The 26,198-nt window shown below is 39.1% G+C and overlaps 1 protein-coding gene and 1 pseudogene across 1 annotated transcript in view; one reads left to right on the top strand and one right to left on the bottom strand.

The window, feature by feature from the left end:
• Positions 1 to 26,198, top strand: part of LOC143268227 (uncharacterized) — a 76,347-nt gene that overhangs the window by 9,637 nt on the left and 40,512 nt on the right. The window contains exon 2 of the mRNA XM_076549373.1: positions 11,101 to 11,238. Coding sequence (XP_076405488.1) covers positions 11,205 to 11,238 — 34 coding nt within the window. The 5' untranslated portion in view covers positions 11,101 to 11,204. The remainder of the gene's footprint in view (positions 1 to 11,100; positions 11,239 to 26,198) is intronic.
• Positions 7,289 to 7,785, bottom strand: LOC143268188 (bcl-2-related protein A1 pseudogene; annotated as a pseudogene).

Genomic DNA, 26,198 nt, shown 5'->3' on the forward strand with positions numbered 1-26,198 from the left:
TTACAGGCAGGGCCCTGTTCGGCAGGGCAGGTCTGAGTTGTTTGTAGCACCGGCTTTAAGCTAGCAGGCTTTAAGCAAGCAGCTCAGTTAGTCCGGCCTGAGGCCAAGGACTAGGGGGCCGCTGCTCCGACTATTAAGCCGGCCGCCGCCTGCCGCTGCCTGCCGCCCTTGCGGGAAAGCGGACCTGCCGCCAAGCCAAGCGATTTTTAATGGATTCTTGTCACGTTGGGCGCCAGATGTAGATGTAACCAACCGTCTTATTAAATAAGAAACACAGAAACAATGTAAAAGAGAAAGCTGAGAGGTCAGAGCTCAGAGCTAAAATCTCACCCTTCCTTCTGCTGTCCCAGCTTCCTGAAAGAGAGCTATATCCTGTCTGTACATCTTTTTTATAGTATTATTGTCCTGCCTTCTCATTGATTGTAAACCGAAACACGTGACTGCCTCGTCACTGTCTGAGTGTACAGCCCCCTAGGTCTTAAAGGCATATGTCTCCAATGTTGGCTGTATCCCTGAACACACAGAGATCTATGGGATTAAAGGCATGTGCCACCACCGCCACACTCTGTCTATGGCTCTAATAGCTCTGACCCCGGGGCAACTTTATTTATTAACATACAATCAAAATCACATTTCAGTACAATTAGAATACCACCACACTCTCTGTACCACCACCCCTGATATTTTTTATATCCATGTAGTAAACATTTGCTCAACATCTTGTAGGTTCCAGCATTTCAATGTCTCCAAATGGGTATCCCATAATAGGAATAATCCAGAAAATGGGAATCAGGTTTAGCTTCTCGAGAGTCAGAAGACTTTGGAAATTTCTGCAGATCTTGAAATTAGTAGTTGTGGAATCATCAGCAAACCAGGCAGCCATCAGTCAGGGGAAAATGTCTGCATGTGGTGTGCAGAGTCAGCTGTGAGGCAGATAGGTACAGTGATAGCCTCTAAAATGATCCTTTATTAATAGAACAACTAGTCATTTCTGGGCAGCATGCTAACTTCTAATATTTTCAACTTCTAAGGCAAAGACAGTAAAAGAAAAAGTTAAATGAAGGTATGAAACAGTCATAAATCTATAAAAAACTAAAATTTAAAGAACCACAAACCAGGAAAATATATTTATCAGGAAAGAGTTCATTCCAATGTAAGAAAAAATAATCAGGCCTTAATAGCTAAAAAGAGAAGTTCGCTGAGACATAAATCGCTAATAATATATAGGAAAACACTTTACCATCAATTAAAGAGCTTTACATTATAATACAATCAATTTTTTTATACCTATAAAAATACTTTTTCAAGCAGATTCTTTCAAAACTATTTCCTTTAGTGGAAATAGTGCCATTTGAATCTTAAGGCTAATATATATAAAATAATATAAAATAAATATACAAATAAGGATTCATTATCACATCAGTAATGTGGTAATAAACAAGAAATGCCAACATCTGATTACTTCTGGGAGCAGTGAAAATTTGCTAAATTGGGCTACTCTGGTTTTGAGAACGGCTAAAGCATAAGTAATATACCAAGCTTGCATGTTGTGTTTATATTTTCTAAAACTCATGTTGAGTCTTAATTGTATTTTGATATTATTAAGAGTTGGAATCTTGGGGCTGGAGAGATGGCTCAGAGGTTAAGAACACTGGTTGTTCTTCCATAGGTCCTGAGTTCAATTCCCAGCACCCATATGGTGGCTCACAACCATCTGTAATGAGATCTGGCTCCCTCTTCTGGCCTGCAGGGATACATGCAAATAGAACACTGTATATATAATAAATAAATAAATCTTTAAAAAAAAAGAGTTGGAATCTTTAAGAAGAGGATAAAGGGAAATGAGCAATGTCTTTTTTTCTATTGGGACATGACCTCACGTGCCTCACAGCTGACTCTGCACACCACATGCAGACACTTTCCCCTGACTGGTGGCTGCCTGGTTTGCTAATGATTCCACATGGGAGCATCCCCTCCATGACTACTAGATCGAGACTCTTACATAAGGGGTGGATTTGTTATCAAAAGATGTGCTCAGTCCTCTAGTCATCTTCCCTCCCTCCTCCCTTCCCTCCCTCCGTCCCTGCCTTCTTATCTCACTTCCTGCAGCAAAAAGGCTCTCACCAGATGCAGTCCTTCAATACTGGTACCCTTCAGTGCTGGTGCCCTTAGATGCTGGCCCTCTCAGAGTCCCTTAGCAACTTCGTTTCTATTATCATTTTCTGTGCAATATTCCATTATGGCATTACAAAGCAGGCTGACACATACTGTGCCAATAACCCAAAGAGAATTAAAAGCTCTGATTTTTTTTAAAGATATAAGTGGATACCACAGTCACTCCTCTAGAGATTCATTGGAGAGCAGTTTTGGTAGATGGGCTAAAGCTCGATGGTGGAGCATGTGCTTAGCATTTACAGGTCTTGGCTATTTATACCTTTGGAAATGCCTTTACTGAGATGAATGGTTAATCAGTCATCTTTACATATCTGTGTATCCACTCTGCTGATTTGCTTTGTCAACCAAATTAACCCACGCCATTAGAGTTAGAGGAAAGAAGTCGGGAGGGGAGGGAGGGGAGGAGAAGAGGAGAGGACCTCTTAGTTTAACTCTTCCTATTCTAGTTACTTGGAAGGGACCAATTCAGTGTATCCCCACTTCTAAAAGGAGTTTCTTTTTGTATTTAGAGTAGTTTTTTTTTTTTTTTGGTTTTTCAAGACAGGGTTTCTCTGTGTAGCTTTGCGCCTTTCCTAGAACTCACTTGGTAGCCCAGGCTGGCCTCGAACTCACAGAGATCCGCCTGCCTCTGCCTCCCGAGTGCTGGGATTAAAGGCGTGCGCCACCACCGCCGGGCCTTAGAGTAGTTTTTAAAACTATAAATTTCTTGGAATTTCCCATGTAATCCCCATACTTGAATAATTCTATTTTCATACTCACAAAGTACTTTTATCAGAAAGCTTTCTGGTTCTTTGCATATAGGTATTGTTGTCTTCATTTTTATTGTTTATGCTATATTATTACATGACTTAATATAATTATTATTACATTATGCTATATTGTGTTGTTATACATATTACATAGGAAACATGAATCTTGGAGTGCCTCCTAGGTAACTTAACCTAAGTCATGCCTCTAATAAGCAGGGAAATTTGGAGTTCAGGCCTCAGATGTCAGTGTCGGTTCCTGAGATCTGTAGCTGTGTGTCAGGTACCTTGTGTGCAGTAGGCCCTATGCTAAGCATGAAGGATACAGAGATGTGCAATGTTCCTCTATCCTTTGCTTCTATGTAGCTGAGACTGCAGACACTAGCTACTAAAATGTGCTCTAGTGGCTCTAGGAACTATCTTTTCCTCCCAAATGCTCATGATAGCTGAAAAAAATCACATTAAATCTTCTGCCAGGCAAGAATGAGTCCAGCTTTGCACTTCAGACTGGTAGAGGGAACTGGAGAAAATAATAGTAAATGTAGAAGTTGAAGAAGAGCAGAGATGACAGGCTGGAAACTAAAGGAGATATGAAGGAGAAGGAAAAAACAGAGGAAGGATGAGAGGGAGGAGAGGGAAGGATGAAAGAATGAGGAGGAGAGGGATGGGGAAGGATTCAATCTGGTTTTTAAAAAAGAAGGAATGAGATTATGCATCCCATTATTAATGCTCAGTCTCATGGTTTTTACTTGAGTGTACCTGAGGTTTATGGTGACTAATATCTAACTGAAGTGGACCATATAACTTTTGGAGTCTAGATATCCTTGGATTTGCTAAATAGAAGCTATGCGATATTAATGTTATTAACATGAGTATTTATCAGTAGTAACAATAGTCTTGAAATTGTACTGAGTGCAGATTTGTAGGAATTGCTCTGGAAGCATTGTATGTGAGTAACTCATGTGATCCTTATACCAGTCCCAGCAGATAGATTGTAGTATGGCCTATTTTTACAGACAAGGAAATGAAGTACAGAGAAGGTATATAAGTTGTCCCATTCACGTAGATGATAAGCACTGAGCCCTGAAATAAAGCCAGCCCTGTTTGAATTGGAGCTGGTGTTCCTAATATCTGTGCTGTACTTCTTTATCATATCTTGATCCAAAACTTCCCATAAAGTTTCAGGCATATTTCAAGTGTAACAAGACTATAGCTTGCATGTTTATGATCATTTTAGAGTTTTCTCTTTCAGAAAAGTAAAAAGGAAAAAATTGTAAAATTCCTATTTCCCCTTTCTACTGGGTCCCCTGACTGCTAGCAAACACATGGGCATTTTCTATAAAATGAATCATTCTACAAAAGTAAACTCATTCATTGAAGCAGATTTGTCAATGGCACTGTGGGGAAAAAAACAAGCAAACAAAAAAGAGATTGCGATGCCTGTGTGTATTGGCTCACTATAGAACTATTTGCCATCAGCAGAATAAGTGATTTCTGTTGGCTGGAAAATGGTATTGAGATGGCTTTACAATGATCTTAAGGAGCACTTCTGATATATCTACAGCATAAGCTCCCAGGTGTAAAAGAAGAGATCTGAGAACCCACATAGAAACTTTATGAAGGGTGAAGGTGTGGGGGGAGGGGGAAGGTGTGTGTATTGCATGAGATGTCCTATTATATCTCCATTAGGATAAGTTTTTCCTACTGTGTACATGCTAATATCTCTATGATTCCCAGGCGAATGCATTTCTAGAAATTCTAAGAGACCATTCCATACCCTTGATTCATTTTTAATTCTACGAATCCACACAATATATTATATTAACATGTATTTAAGCAACACATATTCTGTGTCTTACACATATTGTGCTAGACGATGGCAACATAGAGTAAACCTATAGAGCTTGTAAGACTATTCTCTACAGGCTCATTTGTGGCTTCTGTGCTAGAAGACACCTGCCTTCACTTATCTGTAACTATGTTTTTCAACCCAGGGTACTTAAAATAGTATTTTAAAGAACACTTTAGGGACTGGGGAAGTAGATCAATTGTGGAGCTCCTGTGTTGCATGAACAAGGCCTTTAAAAATCAGTCCATAGCCCCATAAATAAACAAAAATTAAAAGAGTTCTTAATATGTTCTGCTGAATGCACATGCTGTCCAAGAGCTGTTTATTTGCACACAGTGCAGCAGAGATTTTTCTGAGTCCTTCCTACAGCCAACCAGGAGAAACATAACCAAACATCTGGCATGTTTCACCTAGAGCCAAATCCAGGCATGTTAGAAGGAAGAGCTACAGGTAGTTGAAAGCAATCAAAAAGGAGGACTGCTTTACAGTGTGACCTAGCAAACAGACTCACCAAAGCAGAAGTGGAACAAAGTCTGTGTTCAATCAAGTCAATTGCATCAAATTCCAAACACTTGTAATTGCTGAAGACATCTACAGCTTTAGAAGATAATCAACAAACTAAAAGAAATCTGCCACGTATAAAAATAATTTGCATTCAGGTTGTTCAAGGAATTCCTTTGTTAATAAACAATTGGAAACCAGGCAAAAGAAACAAGCAGGCAAATCTTTCAGTAAGAATTAGTCAATGAACATGAACTTGAGCTCAGCATTAAGAGAACTTTAACTATACTAGTAACCTAGGGCAAAATTAATTAACATAAGATACTAAGTATATGTATTAACAAAGTGGAGAAATTGTAATAGATTACTAGGACCTCCTTGTGCCAAGGAAATGATGGCTACTCTAACACGCTGCTGACAGGATTATAATTTGGGAGAACCACTATGGAGCAGAAAAATCTAGTAATTTCAAAATGGATATAAACCACGAGCAAATAACTCTAGGACCAAATATCCACTCTAGAAAACACCTATACACAGGAGAGGATTCATATTGGTATATTCAAAGAAACATTGCTTATGACAGAAAACTCTGGAAATAGCCCAAATAAACAGCTCTTGGACAGCATGTGCATTCAGCAGAACATATTAAGAACTCTTTTAATTTTGTTTATTTGTGGTGCTAGTGATTGAATTAGGGGCCTTGTTCATGCAACGCAGGAGCTCCATAATTGATCTACTCCCCAGTCCCTAAGGTATTCTTTAAAATACTATTTTAAGTACTGGGTTGAAAAAACAGTTACAGGATAAGTCTATGTATTATTTAGGGTGGACAGATCAAACAGACCTTCATATGACCAGATCTGGCCTTCTACTGACTTGCTGTGTAGTTGAAGATGACTCTGAACTTTTGGTCCTCTTATCTTTTGTTTCTGAGTTCAGGAATTACAGATGTGCACTGCCATGTCTAGCCCAGATACTAATTTGTAAAGCATTTTTCAGAAAGACTACCATGGGGCTGAGGGTACAGTGCTGTGATAGAACATGGGTTCAGATTGTGTTAGGCTCTAGGTTTGATCCCTGGTGACAAAGGGCTGAAGGGGCGTCTTTCTAGCCAAGCATGGTAGTGTACATCCAGAGCCCCAGATCTGTGGAAGGCTGAGGGTAGTAGCATCACTATACTCTGGAAGTTGGAGGCCAGCCTGGGCAAAATGGTGAAATCTCTCCTCCAAATGAGAATGGGAGATGCTACAAGTATTTTCTTTGGGTGTGTTCAATAAACATGCTTTGTATATACAATAGTAACAGTGGACATTGCTTGAGGGAGATAAAGGCTGGGGATGGGAGAGAGACTACATGGGGACAGAAATGTTTTTCAGCTCTGTGTTAAGCATATTGAGACACAAAGTGAAGCATCTAAATCTAGCTGGGCAAGGCTTCTGGATAACCTGAGCTCCAAAAATTCTTGGCATAGTCCTGGATTTTTGAGATACTGTTTTTTTTTTTTTTTTAAAAAAAGCAAATTTTTATATTTGAATATCCTTTAAAAAGGTTCCTTCCAGTGAGGCAGTACATCATTTATTTGTATCATGAAACTTCAATAGCCCACAATTTATATATTAGAAAATGGGAAAGGTCAATGTGTAAGTAAGGAATGCACAAAACTGGGCAGGTTACTGTTACAACACCGCAAAGTACAAATGAGAAGATCTAATCCCAGCTCTTTCTGTCCCAATTCTCCATAGTCATGAGAATCCTAGCAAAAGGCGACACTTGAGGGTCTGCACTGCTGATCCGGAAGATGCAGTCAAAAGCTGCTGCTTCCAGTCCCAGACCTCAAGACTAGTTCCCAAGCGAGAAGAAAAGCTGGGCAGACCAATGTTTGCCGACCGTAGAGTTGTAGGGTCCATTGGAAATGACCCAGGAGAGTTCTGCTTTCTTTACTTTTAATTAAAAGTATCTAAAATAAGATCTAGAAACAGACTGAAATCTTTTAGTTGTTATTTTCTTGTTTGTTTTAATTAGTAAGGAAACTCTCCATTCCAACTTTGCAGTAGAGAAATGTAAAAGGAATGTCATCACACATACCCAGCCTCCATTCTGCCGTATCCATTCTCCTGTGTTGCTCATTATGAATTCAGCCACAAAACTGGAAACTTGCTTGTAAGCATTCACATCCAAGCCAATCTGCTCTTGGGTTTTTTTTTTTTTTTTTTTTTGAGAACATCCCCAAAGGCAAATACAGTCACAGTCCTTCCCCAGTTAATGATGCCGTCTTCAAATTCTTTTTCCATCACTTGATTAAATATAGTTCTGGTGGAATCTATGGATCCCACATCAAAATCATCCAAGGATAATTTCAGGTTCTTTTCAACTTTTTTTTGAACTGAGAAAGCAACTCTTTGTAGCACTCTGGATGTTTTGCTTGGAGCCAATTCTAAAGCGGGTACCTGCAGGACGTACTGAAGATAGTCCTCAGCCAGAGTGGATAAACATGAACTCACAGTCAGTCATCTTGCCTGGCAGAGCTGACTGGAGCTGTCCACCCGGAGGCCAAGGAGGCAACTAAGGCAAAGACAGGTTCTGGTGCCGGAGGGCTAATCTTATTTGGAGGCTCCTGGAATTCTCTTTACATAGGTCCCTGTGTAGGCTACATGTGAAAGCAAAAGCTCAGACTGTGAAGGAGGAAAATGTTTGAGAGCAACACCATTTCCTTTTCCTTTTATGATTCAGTAAAGCATCAAAAATGAGAGGAGGTGGAGAAGTCAGATCCCCATAAGTTCCTGGGAACTAGAGGCCCTTCTGAGTTGCTCTGGGAATATTACCCTTGAGATGTAGATATACTAGGTTGAAAGGAGGGAAAAAAAGCTAGCTTCTTTCTTCTCATATTTATAATTTCTGATAGGAAACAATCTGGCTTTAAGCCCAACTCCGCAATATTCTTTTTTAAGTATGCATCTCCTTTTGTTTCACGCCTGTGCCTGAGTTTATGTATATGCAGCATGTGCATGCAGTACCCATGGAAGCCAGAAGAGGGTGTTGGACCCCTTAGCACTGGAGTTACAGGAGGCTGGTATGGGTGCTGGGATCTGAACCTGGGATCCCCTGAAATAGCAGCAAGTGCTCTTAACTTCTGAACCACCTTTCTAGTCCTTAATACATATTCTTAAATCATATACATTTCCCTGTATCTGGGTCAGTAATCATGGGAGAAATTAGAAGGAGCAATGATCTTAGAGTCACAATGCCTGGTCTCAGTTGTAGACAAGTCCTTCTTCCTGTGGCCTGAACTGTGGAAAAGGAAGCCATCTAGACTGACTTTAGGGGGCTGAGGTGAAACCAAAGGAGATGACCTAGATAATGCGCTCCTGTCACCGTGTCTGGTGAGATTGGGTGCTTTGTGGTGCCGCTCTTCATTCTTTTAAGAATTAGTGATGATTTGGCTTCTCAGTCATCTCCTGACCCAGTGAGTACAGAACTTTGGTAGCAATTTGGAGAGAAGCTTGGTAGAGATGGTGAAATCAGTGGCTAAAGTGATATTGCCGACTTTGGGTTGGAGCTTAAGTCTCCTCACCTGAGTATGTAGCAGTGAAGGCAGCTGCTGAATGCATGAAGATGAGGGGCCATGCTTCTGACGGCTTCACACTGAAGAGCCAGTGTGAGGAAATAGAGACAGTTCATATCCGTGGAAAAGTCAAATGTGTCTTTACCCTCCTTCTATACATACTGTCTGTGGTTTTGATTCTTTGCATCAAATTCCTATGAACAACTGCAAACGTGGAAGACAAATTCATTTGCAACTTGTATTTACGATCCGTTACCATAGAGTTGAGGAGGAGGGGAGAGGGGCTGCTTAGGGTGCTTGGAAATAGAGAGACATGTGGTAGCCATGGAAATACATGAGAGTTGTTGATTCAAAGCCCCAGCTCATCTGTTTTAAATGTACCTCCAACTTTGCACTAGAGGCCACAGGTCCCACAGTCTCAGCCAGTGACAGCAACTGTGAAGCCACCCTCCTGTACAAATGGTTGCACAACTTTCCACAACAGGTCGATTATATTAATCTTCTTCTTGAGAGCTCTCCAAGCCCGAGCCTACTGCTTTCCATGCTTCTCTTCCTTCCTCCCAAGGATCAGTCCTGAATTACTCTCTCGCAGCTTGCCAGTTTCTTCTGGCTCCCTGGGCTATCTCCTCACATCTACTTAACATAGAATCTTCTTTTTGGAGTATCCATACAGAACAGAAGAATTCATGGTTAAAGGGCCACCATACTTCTATTAAATTTTGCCATGCAAAATTCCTCTGTGACTATTTCTGTTAGCCCACAGAATCACAAGGCCATGGGAAAACTGCTTTCTGGCTTCTAATCAGATTTGGGCATCCTAAGGACCACTGAAACAATAGGAAGATTGTACACACACACACACACACACACACACACACACACACACACACACTCCTATGATGCTCAGAATTTCTGACAAAGCAATGGAAGAATGCAGCTTACGAATTTCAATAAAGTCTTCTGTGGTCAAGGGTATCTTCTGCATCTCTTATTACTTACTCCTCTACCTATTTCCCAAGTCTGGACCCAAGAAAAGCAAATAGTTGATCTTTGTTGAATAAGTGAAAAGCTTACTTCAAAATAAGGGTCCAACTATATTTAGATTTTATATTTCTGAAATATTAATCCAAAAATGAGATGTTTTAAAATTTTTTAAAAGAATTTTGTTGCTTTATTTAACTTATTTTGGAGGGTTTCCAATTAATTACATTTTAAGGCTAGATGAAAGAGAAAAAGAAAAAATTTCACCATCACCACTAAACAAAAAAAAAGAAGAAAATAAAAACGGAATTTTGTATATCAAATAAAGTGTAAAAGGTCTAGAGGCAGAGTAGTACACAGAGGGAAGTGAGGGTAGGAGGCATGCAGCTGACCAAGAAGAACATACAAGGGCATGTAAAGTATCATTCACTACCACTACATGTATGTGTAGAATTTTGTGTAGAATAGAGCCTACCCCAATACACTCTGAGCAGGTCAACCATACTAGGTGGAAACTGAAAACCATACATTCATTATATTACTCCATAAATGTAGACTAAGGAACAATGTATCAGGACTGTTGTGTAGACTTTCCAGCCTACAAAGAGTTTTCAGTCCAGGAAAAACTATAGCATGCCATACACAGTACAAGGATCTATTGAATGGAATGATTAGAACTCTAGTAGGTTCAAATATAGAGATATTTCCCGAATTACAAACTAAGGCAGTTGTAGTCTGAGCTGTGCAATAGTTCTGAAGCTCTGAAATTTATCTATTGTGAATTAAGTGAGGCAGACTGATTGGAAAGAGAAATGATGGAAAGAGATTTGCCAATATTTCCATATTTAAAAAGTCCTTAGGCTCAGGGTCTGGTATTTATAATAGCTGTAGGGCAGCTGGTTAGCAGCTTGCCCAGGTTCAATCCCCAGCAACACAAACATGAAAGAAAAACATGGCCTGACTAGGCTTTTCTTTGTGCTTAATAATGAATTAAGAACTTCATCCTTTTGTACATTTTTTTTGCTGTCAGTGTTTTGATTATTAGTGTGTATATCCTTGTGTATTTTCGTTGAACTTGTAAAAGTACTCCCATGTCCAACTATCTATGCTTGTAATAAGCCAGCCTCTCAATACTCAAGGCTTAAAATAGTAACCATGTGGTTGTGTGTGTGTGTGTGTGTGTGTGTGTGTGTGTGTGTGTGTGTGTGTGTGTGTGTTTCTCACGACCCTGACATTGGTCAGGACCCAATAGGGCTAACTGGTATTTATTCCTTAATGTCTAGGATTTGGCTGAGATGACTTAAAACAGTTGGGACTCTTTTCCATTCTGACCAAGCAACAGTTGTGATAGGAAACAAGAGGACAGAACCCCAGATCATCCCAGCTGATGAAGAGCCAGGGTGATGCAAGCTCAAGACAAGGTAAGTAAGTTTCAAAAGAAAGTACTGAGGTCAACTGCTTCCCCCAGAGGAGGAACCTGAGAATTTGCTGGGCTTTTTGCTGCTTCCTTGGAAGTGACATGGGGGAGTTCTGACTCTGCTTGGCTCTTTCACGTCTCTGAATTTAGCATAACTACTTCCCTATTCTGAAGCCCAGACCAAGGCAAATTCTCTGTCAAGAAAGATGGTCTTCACGTATACAAAATAAGGAGACGGTATCTTCAAGGTATGGTTGAGGAAAAGTTTTTTTTTTTTTTTTTTTTTTTTGGACAGGGTTTCCTGTATCTCACTCTGTAGACCAGGCTGGCCTTGAACTCACAGAGATCCGCCTGGCTCTGCCTCCTGAGTGCTGGGATTAAAGGCATGCGCCTCTACCACCTGGCAAGGAAAAGTTTTTTATTGTATATATGTACAGCCAGAGGTATCTGGAAGAGTCCAGAGAAGGGAGAGAAAATAGTAGACTAAACATGACCAGTATACTGAACTGGGGGCGGGGGGTGGGGTGGGGGTGGGGGTGGGGGGAGCGCCATGAGAGAGGTCCAAGAACCAAGAGAGAAGAAAACCAAGACAGGGGCCGGAGAGATGGCTCAGTGGTTAAGAGCACTGGCTGTTCTTCCAGAAGTCCTGAGTTCAATTCCCAGCAAACACATGGTGGCTCACAACCATCTGTAATGAGATCTGGTGTCCTCTTCTGGCACGCAGGGGTACATGCAGGTAGAACACTGTATACATAATAATAAATAAAAGGGAGACAAAAAAAGGGAGAGAGAATCAAGACAACAAAAAGAAGGCACATGTCCAAATCGGCAGGGTCCTATAGGGATGAGAAGCTGGGGAAAGGGAAGGCCATGAGCTGGAGAAGTTTAGGGTAAGGGGTTGGGGTGAGAAGAGCTAAGAGGAGTCATGGACTCTATAACAGGTATTCGCAATGCTGAGAGAGCCTAGAGGCCAGCATGTTCTTTGGTGTGTTAATAGGTACCACAGTCAGCCATTTGTCCCCAGTTTCTTTTGGACCTGACACACTAATAACACAGTTGAAGCACAAAAGAATGAGAGAAATAAGCACAAGAATCCACCTGTGTGTCTTTCATGACCTCCTTCAGTCCTGTGGGGTCAGGCCTTCATGGTCAGAAAGTTCCATTGGAGACAAACCCATCCCCCCAGTTCCCTGGGTTATTTTTGTTGGTTGTTTGGTTTCGTCTTAAAAACAAACAAACAAACAAACAAACAACAACAACAAAAAAAACTGGAGGCTCTGAGTGACAAGGTTCAGGGTAGAAGTGCATTTTCACTATGGAGACTGAGGTCCAGGCTATCCTATGAGCACAAATGTAAGCAGGAGTTCCCCTAATTTTCTTCCCATATTCCCGAGGAAGGCTCAGGAGGGTTCTGCAGAGACCCAACTAGTTGTGAACTCAGTGAGTGGATCAATACCTGAGAAAGCAGAGAAACATCATGCAACCTGGGGTGGAACGTTATCTAAGGGTACAGAGGCACAAGGAAATGAAAGGGGAAAGGATGGGGGAAGTGAAGCCGGGAATGGGAAGCCAGGGGAGAGGTTATCTTTAAGGATACAGCCAGGAAACCCCTGTTGTTTTACTGTCTGTCAGCTTGGCAGCTGCACCTGAATCTAGGGCTATTTTTAGCTGCTGTCTGCAGCTCTGCAGCCAGTGCCCCTCTACTCAGGCTTTGGTGGGACTTCCTGTCCTTCTGACATCGGTTCTGCCACAGGTTTTAACTAAGTCTCTATCATTCTATTTACCAATAAAGACTTGGGAGTCAGATGATGGGGTGAAAACCTGCTAGCTCAGAGAAGCCTAAAAGCAACCAACTGACTGACCTTCCTCTTTGGCTAGTGACCCAGCAAGAGTATCTCTCCAGCTGTTCCAAACCCAAAAGACTGCCAATACTCCAAATCTCCCTACTACTTCCTGTCTGTCTGTCTGGCTCCCTCATACTCTCTATGGCTAACTCCTGTCAACTAGTTGCAGGCTCTGGTGGTTTTAACTTTAACATAGTAAAATTACATATAACAAACAAGAATTACAGTTATGGACTGGAGAGATGGCTCAGTGGTTAAGAGTGCTGGCTACTCTTCCAGAGGAACCAGGTTCAATTCCCAGCACCCACATGGCAACTCATAACTGCCTGTAACTCCAGTTCCAGGGGATCTGACACCTTCACACACACATACATGCAGGCAAAACATGAATGCATGTGAAATAAAAATAAATAAATTTAAAAGAGAATTACAGTTAAACTATCTAGTCTATTTGTATTTTGTGAATTTAAAGAAAATATCTATCTTATATTTGTGAGTCTAAAGTTTCATATCTACCTTATCTCTTATCATAACCAAGGAAAACCATAATTATAACTATCTAGTCTTCAACTATATCAAAGACTTCAGAAGGATATAATATTACCTAAGTAAACAGGAAGTACATTGTAAGCAACTTCCAAAAATCTAGAATGTCAAAGACAGCTGCCTGGACAGTCACCCAAAGTTCTTCTGCAATGTTGGGGCATCCATCTTCAGCCTATAGGTCTAGAGTCTCTCAGTCGCTTTTCTCTGTGTGCTCTAGAATGTCTGGCAGTTTCCTCTGTGAAGCAGGAACTTGAAGGACCATCTCACGTTGCAAAATTCAGTGATCACCTGCCTATGGGTCCTGTATGTTCAGTCGATACAACATTTTGTCAAGCAGTCCAGGCAAGAACAGTTTCTGCCCAAATGGCTATTTTTGCCAAGAAAAAAATAAATTCCATATGGAGTGTCTTTGATGCCCATCTTTCTTTGAAGTAAATCAGTGCTGCCAGGAGCAGACATGTCTCATTGTCCAGGAAAGTCTAAGTTTTTTAAAACATTTAAAATGCCATTAAACATTAAAATCCCATATTCTGTGGGTCTTTGAAGTGTTTGAAGATTAACTAACTAATTGAAATATATCTATATATATCTAGAAAACTTAACTAACATGACTATAAGTTTGATTATCATGGATGACTAATTATTAATTTGTATTTCTCAACTATACACTACAGTTTCAAATGAGTTGCACAAACAAAATACTTTAAATATAAGTAGAAATATATATACAGTATAACAAAATTAACTTTAAATTTGTATCAATAAACTAAAATTCATAGCAATGTAAAACATTTTAAACAAGTTGCTCTTTAAAAGTAGGTTCAACAATTCACCCTTTTATCCTATCATATCTATATCCTATATTTCCACACCATATCCCCCTTTCTTCTTTTAGAAAGATAATGACTATGACCAATAACAATTTGTGACCAACAACCTAAACAAAGACAAACATCCATAATCCATTATTTGGGAATGTGGGCATAGTGTTCTAGGCTACTTCCTGTTGATAGGGGGCACTGATAGGTAGTCATATGGGATCCTGAGAAAATTCAAGATAATGGTCAAGTCCTGACTGGAGTAGTCGGTGAGACTGCTTTGTCTGAGCCAGTTGCCTTGAGACAGTTCTGGATGTTGGATCATCTGGACCATGATGACATCAGAGACCTTTCAGGGGGTCTTGACTGGTCAAACCATATTAGCCTGGAAGCAGCCCACAGGTTTTTATCTTCTGTGGAAACAAAAGCAGAATCTCTTTCCCAAAGCAACATATCCTTAGACATACATTTTGAAATTGAGATACCTCTAATATATACATATTGATTTAACTCAGCAATTTTTACAATCAAATGTCTCTTTCCAAAGACAACATAATCCAGACTCTCTATGCAATATCCATCTTTATATGGCTTATTTTTTATACTTACTTCCTTTACTGTCTCTTTAAAGATTTTCTATTTTAAAACTATCTATTCCTTTATATAACTGCATATATTCCTTTTTCTCTCTCTTCCAAGCCTACATGCATTTTTACACAGATTGTAAACTATTTCATCTGAATCTGTTTTATTGTGTATCTATTGCTTTAAACTGCAGTATGACTAGGAATGAAATGGCAGCTGAGGCTGCTGGCTCCACCCACCTCAGCTTCCCAACATGACAGAACTATGTTTACAGCCAGCTCTAGGAACCAGGCTCACCACCAACTCTGGTAAGCAGTGGGTCTATGCTTCCATCGAGCAGCGTGTAGCCCAGAACCGCCCCCCCCCTTCTTGCCTGTACTAGCAAAGGCTAAATCCACCACTTAGCATAATGTGTGGCTTGGAGAGGCCTCTGTGTACCACGGGAATACATCATGCTGCAGGTCAAGCCCACACACTGCTGCAAAACCGCCATAATGTAGCTCACGGCTTGCCTGAGAGACACAACTAAGAAGCTGTGTTTAGCTCTGTTTTAGAATCTTTTTTTTTTTCTTAAAGCTTTCTCAGGTTTTAGGTGGAAACACTTGCTCCACAGTGGGCACCATTTGTAGCTGAAGTTTTCCTGTGTCCCACCCAGTCTACAGCCGCTCAGACCCAAGTAAACACACAGAGGCTTATGTTAATTAAAACTGCTTAGCCATTAGCTCAGGCCAACTACTGACTAGCTCTTATACTTAGATTAACTCATTTCTATTCATCTATGCATTGCCACGTAGCCTGTGGCTTACCTGTTCTCTGATACCTTGTTCTTTGGGTGACTGGATTTGAGTCTGCTGACTCCTCCCTTCCTTCTCCCTGTATCTCCATTTGCTTTCCCACCCAGGATTATTCTGCCTGCCTATAGGCCAAGTCAACTTTTACCATCAACCAGTGAGAGCAGCACACATTCAGTGTACAGAAGGGAACTTGGTGTCATGAGATACGAATTTATACAAGTCCTGCACATGAGAGAAAGTGTGGTATTAGGCTTGAGTTCAACTTAGTTCACTTAACAAAGATTTCAGTTGCACCTCTTTTCCTAACAAATGTTGTGATATTATTTTTACTTACAGGATCATAAAATTCTACTGTGAATATGTATCATGCTTCCTTTATCCATTTCTTGTTGATGAGCATCTAGGCTGGTTCTATTTCAGGCAATTATAAATAGTACAGCAATAAATGTGGATGTGTAGGTAAGGTATTTCTGTCTATGTTAACTTGGCATCCTTCAAATATATACGTAAGAATCACATAGGAGATTGAAATGGTCATTCAATGTTTAATTTTTTGAGGCGCCTCCATACTTATTTCCATAGTGGCTGTACAGGTTCCCACTAGCAATGATAAGGGTTCTCCTCACACACCCTCCTCTCCTGCATTTGATGTCATTTGTTTTCATGATCATGGCCATCTGACTGGGTTGAAATGGAATTTCAAAATAGTCTTGTGTCTCCTTGATGACTTGGAACACTTTTCCAAGTATTTATTGCCCATTTGTATTTCTTCATTTAAGAATAGTCTGTTCAGTTCATTGGACCATTAACTGGTTTAGGTGCTTTGTTTTTATCTGTTCCATTTTTGTAGATATATATTTATATATATCCTAGAAATCAATGACTTGTTTTATGAGTAATAGGCAGATTTTTTCCCCCATTCAGTAGACTGACGCTTTATTCTAATGTTTCTTTTATAGTGCCAAAGATGTTTTAATTTCATGTAATCTCTCATTTGTCAATTTTTAGAACTATTTCCGATGTATTAGAGTCCTTTTCCAAAACTGCTTGCCTATTCCTGTATCTTCAGGTGTTTTCTTAGATTTTCTTGGAACAGTGTAAAGTTTATTGTCTCACATTAATATCTTTGAATCATTTTGAATTGATTCTGTGGAGGGTGAGAAATAGAGATCTAGTTGTGTCCTTTTACATGTTAATCATTTCCTCAGAACCATTTGTAAAGGAGGCTGTTTGGCCTCCAGTTTATATTTCAGACAGCTTTTCCAAAATGATATGACTGTGACTCTAAGGCTCTATTCCTAGATCATCTATTCTAGCCCACTAATGGGCTACACACCTGGTTTCATGACAGTGCTCTGCTGTTTCTGTTCCATAACTATGTCATACAGTTTGAGATTGGATACTGTGACATACCCTGCATTATTCTTTCTGCTAAGAATTACATTAGTTAGTAGGAGTATTGTGCTTCCATATGAGATTTAAGATTGTCTTTTCTTATTCTTATTCAAGAATGTCATTGTCATTTTGTCAGAAATTGCTTTGAATATGTACATTGCTTTGAGTAATATGTATATAATATTCTGCCTACCCAAAAGAACAGGAGGTCGTTCCATTTTCTAGTGTCTTTCTCAATTTCTTTCTTTAGTTTCATAAATTTTCATTGTAGGTCTTTTACTTTCATGATTAGGCCTATTCCCAACTGTTTTTAAAAAAGCTATTATGAATGGGATTTCTCCCTAACTTTATTCCCAGTGAGTTTACTATTGATATATACAAAGGGTACTATTTTTGTGTTTCAATTTTTATATCTTGCTACTCTGCTGAAAGTGTTGACAGAGCTTATAGTTTGCTGGTGAATTGTTAGGGTCTATTAAGTATAAGGTTGTGCTGTCTGCAGATAGCAGTAATCCACCTTCTCTCCTTTCTGTTTGTATCCTCTTTCTCTAATTTTCTTGTCTTAATGCTCTAGCTAAGACTTTGTATTTTATAACAATGGAAGGTATGTGCATTCTTTTTTATTTGTAGCTTTCAGAGGAAATGATCCAAGTTTCCCCCAATTAGTATAACACTGATACTTGTTGTATACTGCCTTTATTATCTTGAGATTATCTTATCTTCTGTTCCTAGTTACTTTGAGGTTTTTATCGTGAAGGGATGATGGACTTTATCTAAGACCTTTTTTTTTCATTGATTAATATAATTATGTGGTTTCTATTTCTAAGCCTACCTATGTTCTGAATTACACTTGTTTATTTAATCCTCCCTGGTGTGAAACCAACTTGATTTTCTTAATATGTTCTTTATTTCAGCTTGTAGGAATTTTATTGAGACTACTTGGATCAATATTCATCAGAGAAATTGATCCACAGTTATTATTATGGTTCTGTTTAAGTTCTTTATAACTTCTTGTTTGTATTTTGGTAGATAATTTTTCTACAGATTTATCCGTTTCTTCTATATTCCTTAGTTTGGGGAAGTGTATAAATTGTCAATGTACCCTTTAATGACTTTTTGTATTTTATATAATTTTTTTCTCTAAATTTTCAGTTTGGGTCTTTTCTCTCTTTTGACAAATTGGGCAGGAATTTGTCAATCTTTTTTTTATTGGTTCTATATAGTATTCTTTTCATCTCTGTTTCCTTATCTTCTGCCTTTATTATTTATTGCCATCTACTATTTTAGAGTTTAGACTGTTCTTGTTTTTAGGAACTTGAGGTACATCCTTAAGTTATTTACTCTAGATTATTCTGGTTTTTTTCTAAAGATTTATTTATTATGTACACAGTGTTCTGCCTACATACCAGAAGAGGGCACCAGACCAAATTATAGATGGTTGTGAGCCTCCATGTGGTGGCTGGGAATTGAACTCAGGACCCTTGGAGGAGCAGCCAGTGCTCTTAACCTCTGAACCACCTCTCCAGCCCCTTGTTCTGGTTTTAGAAAGTACTCAAAACTATATTTTTCTCCTCATAAAACTGCTTTAGTTTTGATATAATGTGTAGATGTAACCAACCATCTTATTAAATAAGAAACACAGAACCAATGCAAAGAAGAAAGTCAAGAGGTCAGAGCTAGGAGCTAAAACCTTACCCTTCCTCCTGCGATGGTCCTACCTCTCCGAACCAGAACCACTTCCTTTGTGTCTGTCTTTTTATAGTGTTTCTGTTCTGCCTTCTCATTGGTTGTAAACCCAACCACATGACCGCCTCATCACGGCCTGTCTGTATAGACCTCCAGGTTTTCTATGGTTGTTATTGAGATTAAAGGCATGTGTATCCAATACTGGCTATTCCATGAACACACAGAGACTTACCTAGCTCTACCTACCAAGTGCTGGGATTACAAACAGACGCCACCACTGCCCTGCTTTCCTATGGCTTGCTAATAGCTCTGACCCCCAGGCAACTTTATTAACATACAAATAACATTTGAATACAAATAAAATATCACCATAATAATGTATTTTTATTTTCATTTGGTTCTAAGGTTCTTTCAATTTCTTCAACAGCTCTGCAGGTCATTCAAAAATGTACTGTTCTGTTTCTATGTATCTGTGTCATGTGTGGTCCTTGCTACTTAATTATAGGTTTTTCTTTTTTGCACTGTGGTCTGGTAAGATACAAGATAATATTTTGGTAATTTTATATTTGCCTGGATTGGATTTGTGGTCTAAAATGTGGTCTGTATTAGAGAAGGTTGGTAGGCCCCTAAGAAGGGTGTTCATTCCGTTTTTGTTGGATGAAATGTTCCGTATACATCTGTTAAGTCCATTTACTTTACAGTATAGTCTACCTTTTCTCTTTTTCTTTTCACTTTTAATTTGGATCACTTCTCTTGAAATGAGAGTGGAGTATTGAAATTATCTAGTATTATTGTATCGGGATCCACCTGACCTTTTATGCCCCTTGGACTTTGTTTTATGAAATTGGGGACACCGATATTTAATGCATGTATTTTTACATTGCCATATTTTCTCAGTAATTGTTCCATTATTTAGTATGAAGTGGTTTTCTTTATCCTTTCTATCCTTGATTTGAATCCACTTCATCTGGTAGAATAGTAGCTATGTCAGATTCACATGTTTCCATTTGTTTGACTGTTTCCCATCATTGGTTATTAGTCTGTGGTTGTCTTTATTAGTAAGGAATGCTTCTTAGAGATAACAGAAAGTTGGATCTGTTGTTTTTTTTCTTTTTTATTTTTTTTTTTTTAACTCAGGCAGCCAGTCTTTTCTCTTCATTGGTAAATTGAATCCACTTGTATTTAAGGTTACTTACTGAGTCCAATAATTTTGTTAGCTGTTTATTGTTTGATTTTTTTTCTCTCCAATCATTGTATCAGGGGTTCTCTGGTTAATTGTGCTGGACATGATGACCTCTTTCTCAGCTCTTCTTTGTTTAGGCATTTCTCCCATAACATGCGTTTCCTGTGCTCTTGAATTTGAGCCTGTCTTCCTTTCTCTCCCTTTTGTAGCGTTCCTCTAAGCACTGTCTGCACAGATGAGGTTGGTGGTGATACACTGCCTTGGGGTGGGCTTGTTTTGGAATCCTTGATTTTTTTCTTTCTTTTTTTTTCCTGTCTATTTAAAAATGTCTTTGTAAGGCAAAACTCCTAATTGTCAGTAATTTACTTTCAGGGCTTGAAATAGCACCATTCTAGGATTTCCTGGCTTTGAGGGTTGCTGCTATTGTTTAAATGTTTCTGCCTTTGTAAATGAATTGGTGTTTTTCTCTTACCACTTTCAATATTCTTCTTTTACTTTGTAATTTTGACATGTTGACAATACTATGTTGTGGATAAGTATTCTGGTCATGTCTGTTTGGTGTTCTAAATGGCCCTTTGTTTGAATATTTATTTCATTGTCTAAGATTTAGGAAATTTTCTTCTCTAATTTTCTTAAATAGGTTCTCTGTGCCTTCCTAATGTGTATCTCAGCTCCTTGCATCCTACAGATTTGAGAGTTTGGTCTACTTCCTGCAGCCCAGAGCTCCTGGACATCACAGTCATACTTGTTTTCTTTTTCTTCATTAATAGTTGATGATTAGTATTTCGCCCACTTTTCTTCCTGATGTTGCTGAGTCTGTATTGGAAAAGTGTCTGATGTTTGCCTGAGCCGCCTTCATAGAGGGGGTTTTCCCTTTCATTATCTCGGGGGCCTCAGAAGGCAGCGCTTAACTACAATAATGGGCTGCACAGATTTTCTCGCCCTTGCCCTCCTTAGAGACCCCCCTAGATTGTACCTCCTAGGATAGCTTTGAGCTGAAAGCCGTCCCTCAAGTGTATTGGAAAGGAACCACAGCAGACAGAGAACTGGTGTTTGTACTTTCAGAGTCTCGTGAGCACTAACCTAGTGGGGGATTGACGCTATGAGGACTGGGTATGCGTCTGCCACGTCAGATTCTCAGGCTCTACACCACAATAGCACATAGTACCTCCAAAACTTGATCCACCTTCTGATCCAAGGATCAAAGCTACTAAACTCTAGGTTAATTCTCAGTTAAAGATGTTGAAGATGATGGCCTGTTCTTAGGCACCAGGGGCAAGTCTGTCTTTCCTTATGCAGTTTCTAGCCTAAGCCAATCTGATGTGGGATGTCTTTCTGTATACTATGAATATATGTTGCTCTCATTGGTTAATAAATAAAGCTATGGTAAGGCAGGATAGAGCCAGGCAGGGAATTCAAACAGAGATAAAGGAGAAGAAGGGTGGAGTCTGGGAGAAACCAGCCAGCCGCCCAAGGAGCAAGATGCCAGCAGACTGGTAATGCCATGGCCACATGGCAATATATAGATCAGTAGAAATGGGTTAATTTAAATAGTAAGAGATAGTAATAAGCCTGAGCTGTTCAGCCAAGCAGTTTGTAGTTAATATCAAGCCTCTGAGTGATTATTTTAGAAGCAGCAATGGGATAGGGTGGGACAGAAAAAAGCCTCCATTTACACCAACCTCCTGCCACCTCTGTCCTGAAAGCACCAGCTTTGCTATAACAACCCCACAATTTCCTGTTGTTATTATTATTTTATAGTTCATCTCATGTTAAAAAGAAATAAATCTTCCTTAATTTGTAACCTCCCACAGCTTTGCTACATTTTCAAATTTGTCACAATAATTTTCTGTATCATTTAATCCATATGCCTCCATTTCCTCACAGTCACTGCTTCTTTGAATTCACTCTTTGAAGCACTTTATATCCACCTGCTCATCAAAACTGTACTCAGGATGGTGTGGCTGGCCAATGGGAAGTGAGCGGCAACAAAGGAAATTCTTGGATTCCAGCAATGCATGTGTAACAGGTGTAGAATGGTGATGTTGGTCCAAAATGTGCTCAATTCTAGGGCTTCCTATCCTCACCATTTCTCTATTAGTTCTTTCCCACAGACTCTAGACTTATATATCCAGTTGACTACCTGACTTTTCTACTTAAATATCTAACAGGCATCTCAGGCTTTAAAATCTCCGAATGAAATTTGACTTCCCACTTGTCTGTTCCCATAGTGTTTTTTATCTTATGAAAAGCATCACCCTCCATTGCATCCAAGATATATAGAACATTTGCCTTTCTTCCCTGTTAACCACATGCCCAAAGCTTGGCCTTGGGAAAATAGGTGAGAGAAGTATGTGTCACAGGGAAACATTCCCCGCAGGGATGAGGGACTCAGCCATTTCTTCCTGCCATGATACTCCAGAGGAAATTCCAGTTTATAGAGGACCATCAGGATGGTCTGATAGCCAAAAGGAAGAAAACAAGTTGTTTTATTTAGAATATTTTTACTCTTGCAAGTAGGGTTACCTATAAAGCCTTTGCTTTTTAATACACTTGGGGGGGCTTCTATCTATCTAGTGAAATGTAAGCTCCATAGGAAACCCCCTCCCTTCATTATTCTTGACATCTCAGGCACCAACCCTAGTTGCAGATAGCATTAACAGCCATATGTCTCCACCATTAGAAAGTCTTGGGGTGTTTCTAGAATCTTTTTTTCCCATTTTAGCTCTCATATATTTTTTAAGCAGGGCGGTTAGACATAAAGCACTTGGCCAAGCCTCCCACTGAGGGCAAAGTCCCATCCTTAGAGCTCAGTCCCCCTTGTAGATCTTAGTTTAGATGCAGAAGAATTAATGATGAGCGGTAAATTCTGTCATTTCATTCTGTGTATTCTACTCTGCCATACCTGGAAGCTGTAGAGTGTCGCAGACCACCCAGAGGGAGACCACCATTGTGGGAGAACCAGGGAGAAGGCTTGAGGAGAAGTCAGGAATCGGCGAGGAAATGACAGACAGACATACAATAGATTGTTGTGTTATTGTAGATTTACTTTTGTAAGACTAGTGTTTATATTTTTTTACAATCAAGGAACTTGGCAGGGGGATTACATTAGACTGATAATTTTTATAATCATTTAGAATTAGTAAACTTTTTTAATTTTACAGAATCAGTAAAAAACAATAGTAAAGTATATCAGTATCTATTTTTGTGTAGACAATAGCAAAGTATTTTAGTATCTATTTTTGTGTATCACTTTTGTAGTTTGGTGTTTATTGTGGTGGTTGTTTAAGGGCATGATCTCAGAATTTTGTGAAATCTGTTTCGTGTTAAAGACCACATCTGTGAAAACCAGACGTTTATCAGCCAAGGTTTAAGTTACCCTCTATATACTTTTTGTATAATTTTATTTATTTTTTTTAACTATTATACGTTTATTTATCTTTTTAATTGTTATATATCTTTTTATATTAATACCTTAGGGCTGGCTTTATATTTTTTATGATCTGTTGACTTTTTTTTTTATTATGAAGGCACCAAGGCTTTTTAGTCTTGGCTAGCCTTTCCATGAAAGGCAAATCATTTTAAAGTTGTTTTTTTTTATGATTTATTTTTCATAACACAGAAAAGACATACAGAGAAAAAGCATGATTAGTGTAAACAAGGACTGTTGTCCTGAGATCCTCAGGCCGTATGACGACCGTTGGACTTGGGGAAACTGTTTGAGGTCTCGCTCCAGGAAGCTTTAACCTTAGCCCTTTTGTTGTTAGACTTTAGTATAGTGGCAAGCTTTTAAGCTTTGTTATAGCTACACAGGTGTCACAGCTGTGGGTGTAGCAGTTTTTTCTTTTTTGTTTTTAAAATGAAGCTCGAACATGTTTTGTTGTACTGTTTGTACAGAAGTATAGAGACATTTAATGAGACAGGGGAAAAGAAAGATGACCAACACCACCAGTAAAACAAGCATTCCAATGACTATAAAATATTGTAGTTAATCCATTGGATTTAAATCTTTGATTTTTTTTTTTATTTTTGAAGTTAGGTCTTGTAAACCTCTTATCTGTAAATGAGCCTGACTCATAGTTGAGATGTTTTTTTTGAAGTGTAATGTCTGTATTTTGTCAGACACCTTGTAGGTGGGCCTTGACCTTGTCCCAAGGCTGAGAAGTATTATAAGGCAATGGAGTAACACAGATGGACTTGAAATTACCATGGCAGTGAGCAAACATTGTGGTTTTGAGGTTAGAAATATGTTTTTTTTTTTTTTTTTTTTTTTTTTTTTGGTTTTTTGAGACAGGGTTTCTCTGTGTAGCTTTGCGCCTTTCCCGGAACTCACTTGGTAGCCCAGGCTGGCCTTGAACTCACAGAGATCCGCCTGGCTCTGCCTCCCGAGTGCTGGGATTAAAGGCGTGCGCCACCACCGCCCGGCGAGGTTAGAAATATCTTGTCTTAAGGCCAAAACCACTTTTTTTAAAACATTAATTTTTGACTCTAATTTTTTATCTATAGCTTTTTGTTTTAGTAGAGCCATAGTAATATTTTTACTAAGAGTATTTACATAATGAGTAGTATGAATTTTTTGAACTAGAGCTGTGGTTGTAATAGAAAAAGTAGTAATTATAGAAATCAATGTAGTAATGCCCAAAAATAATGTAGTAACAAACCGTTGTGGCCGAATCAAATCTCTTAAAGTATTTAATATTTGTAAGGCTGAATTGTCATACCAAGGCTCAGGGCCTAGTTTTATAGGCAACATGACAAAAGGAGGTCGCCGAACCATAATCATGGTTTTTAACTTTTTTTGTTTTGAGGAAGTGATATAATTTGTTAATTTATAAGAACTACAAATTATCCGAAATGAATTACCATTTTGTGAAATATTAACAAAGGAAGATTGTGTCAAGAGTAAAGCATTAGGGTAGGATACACAGGCTCGAAGACCAATGGCCTCTGGTTGAGTATGGTTAGGTTTTTTTTTTTAGTATCATATTGGCAGCTGTAACAAGCCTAAACAAATCAGAATGTTTTTTAGTGATGTTGTCTTGTTTTGTAAACCAGGTGGGCTCCACGAGGCCTGGAGAAAACCATCTCTTGAGGGGCTCTTTATGTCTCTCAAAGACATATTTATGAAATTTTTTTTTATGAGTATTTAAGTAATCTTTATAGGTCTCTCCGTTATCATTAGAATTAGAGTAGTCCCAAACTTTAAGCATGTCCAACGACCCCCGTGGTTCATACCACGCAGCAGCATTAGGAAAGCCACAAGTCAACCAAGCTGGAAACTTGGACAAGGAAGAATCCCAAAATTGATCCTTGTCTTTATATTTTTGAATGTAAGGAGTTATAGGAATAGTATTAACTTGAGTAAAATTATCTTTATATAGTTTGTCTCCTAAAGTTTGTATCTGTAGTTCTTAAATCTATCGTCTACCAGCATTTGTTTTGTTTGGACCGTCAGTCAGGAAGGTTTTATAAGATGTAGGAAAGCAGCCGTAAGGCACTTTTTCTTGTAGCGTTAGGCAGATTGGTAGTGAATCTGTTCTGTCTTTAAAATTTATAAGAGAGGAGGAGCTGTTTTGAGCGTTAGAATCTTGAGCTCCACCCAACCTGACTGAATTATTTGTTAACATTTTGATGGGTTTTCGATCTAACCATCCCATTGGCTGAATGATTGGGGGATTAGGAACATACGCCCAAAAGGAAACTCCCTGAGCTACTGGTAGCGGAGCAAAGAGCAAAGACAAAAAGGCAGTGAAATAAAATGAAGCGGTGAGGGGCTTTTTTTGTTTAATCAGCAGTTTTTTTGTGTTTTGAGTCAGAAGCTGAATTTGTGACCAAGTCACTTTTATTTTATTGTCGCCGCCGAGTTGTATTTTTTTTATTTTTGTTAGTAGTTTTTTTTGTTGTTTTTTTTGGAGGCGCTTGCGCCTTTTTTTTTTTTTTGTAGGTCGGATAAGGCGATCTGGGATCTAGATAGGGGAATCGGCATCCTGTGGAAAGACACAAGCATACCCTCGTCCCGCGGTTATGAGAACATCTGGTTCCTTCCATGTGTTAGACAATAAATTTTTTTAATACACCAATGGTAGAGGTGTACTGTGGAACTCACGATCCCA

This window comes from Peromyscus maniculatus, chromosome 12, assembly GCF_049852395.1.
Source record: "Peromyscus maniculatus bairdii isolate BWxNUB_F1_BW_parent chromosome 12, HU_Pman_BW_mat_3.1, whole genome shotgun sequence".
Lineage (NCBI taxonomy): Eukaryota > Metazoa > Chordata > Mammalia > Rodentia > Cricetidae > Peromyscus > Peromyscus maniculatus.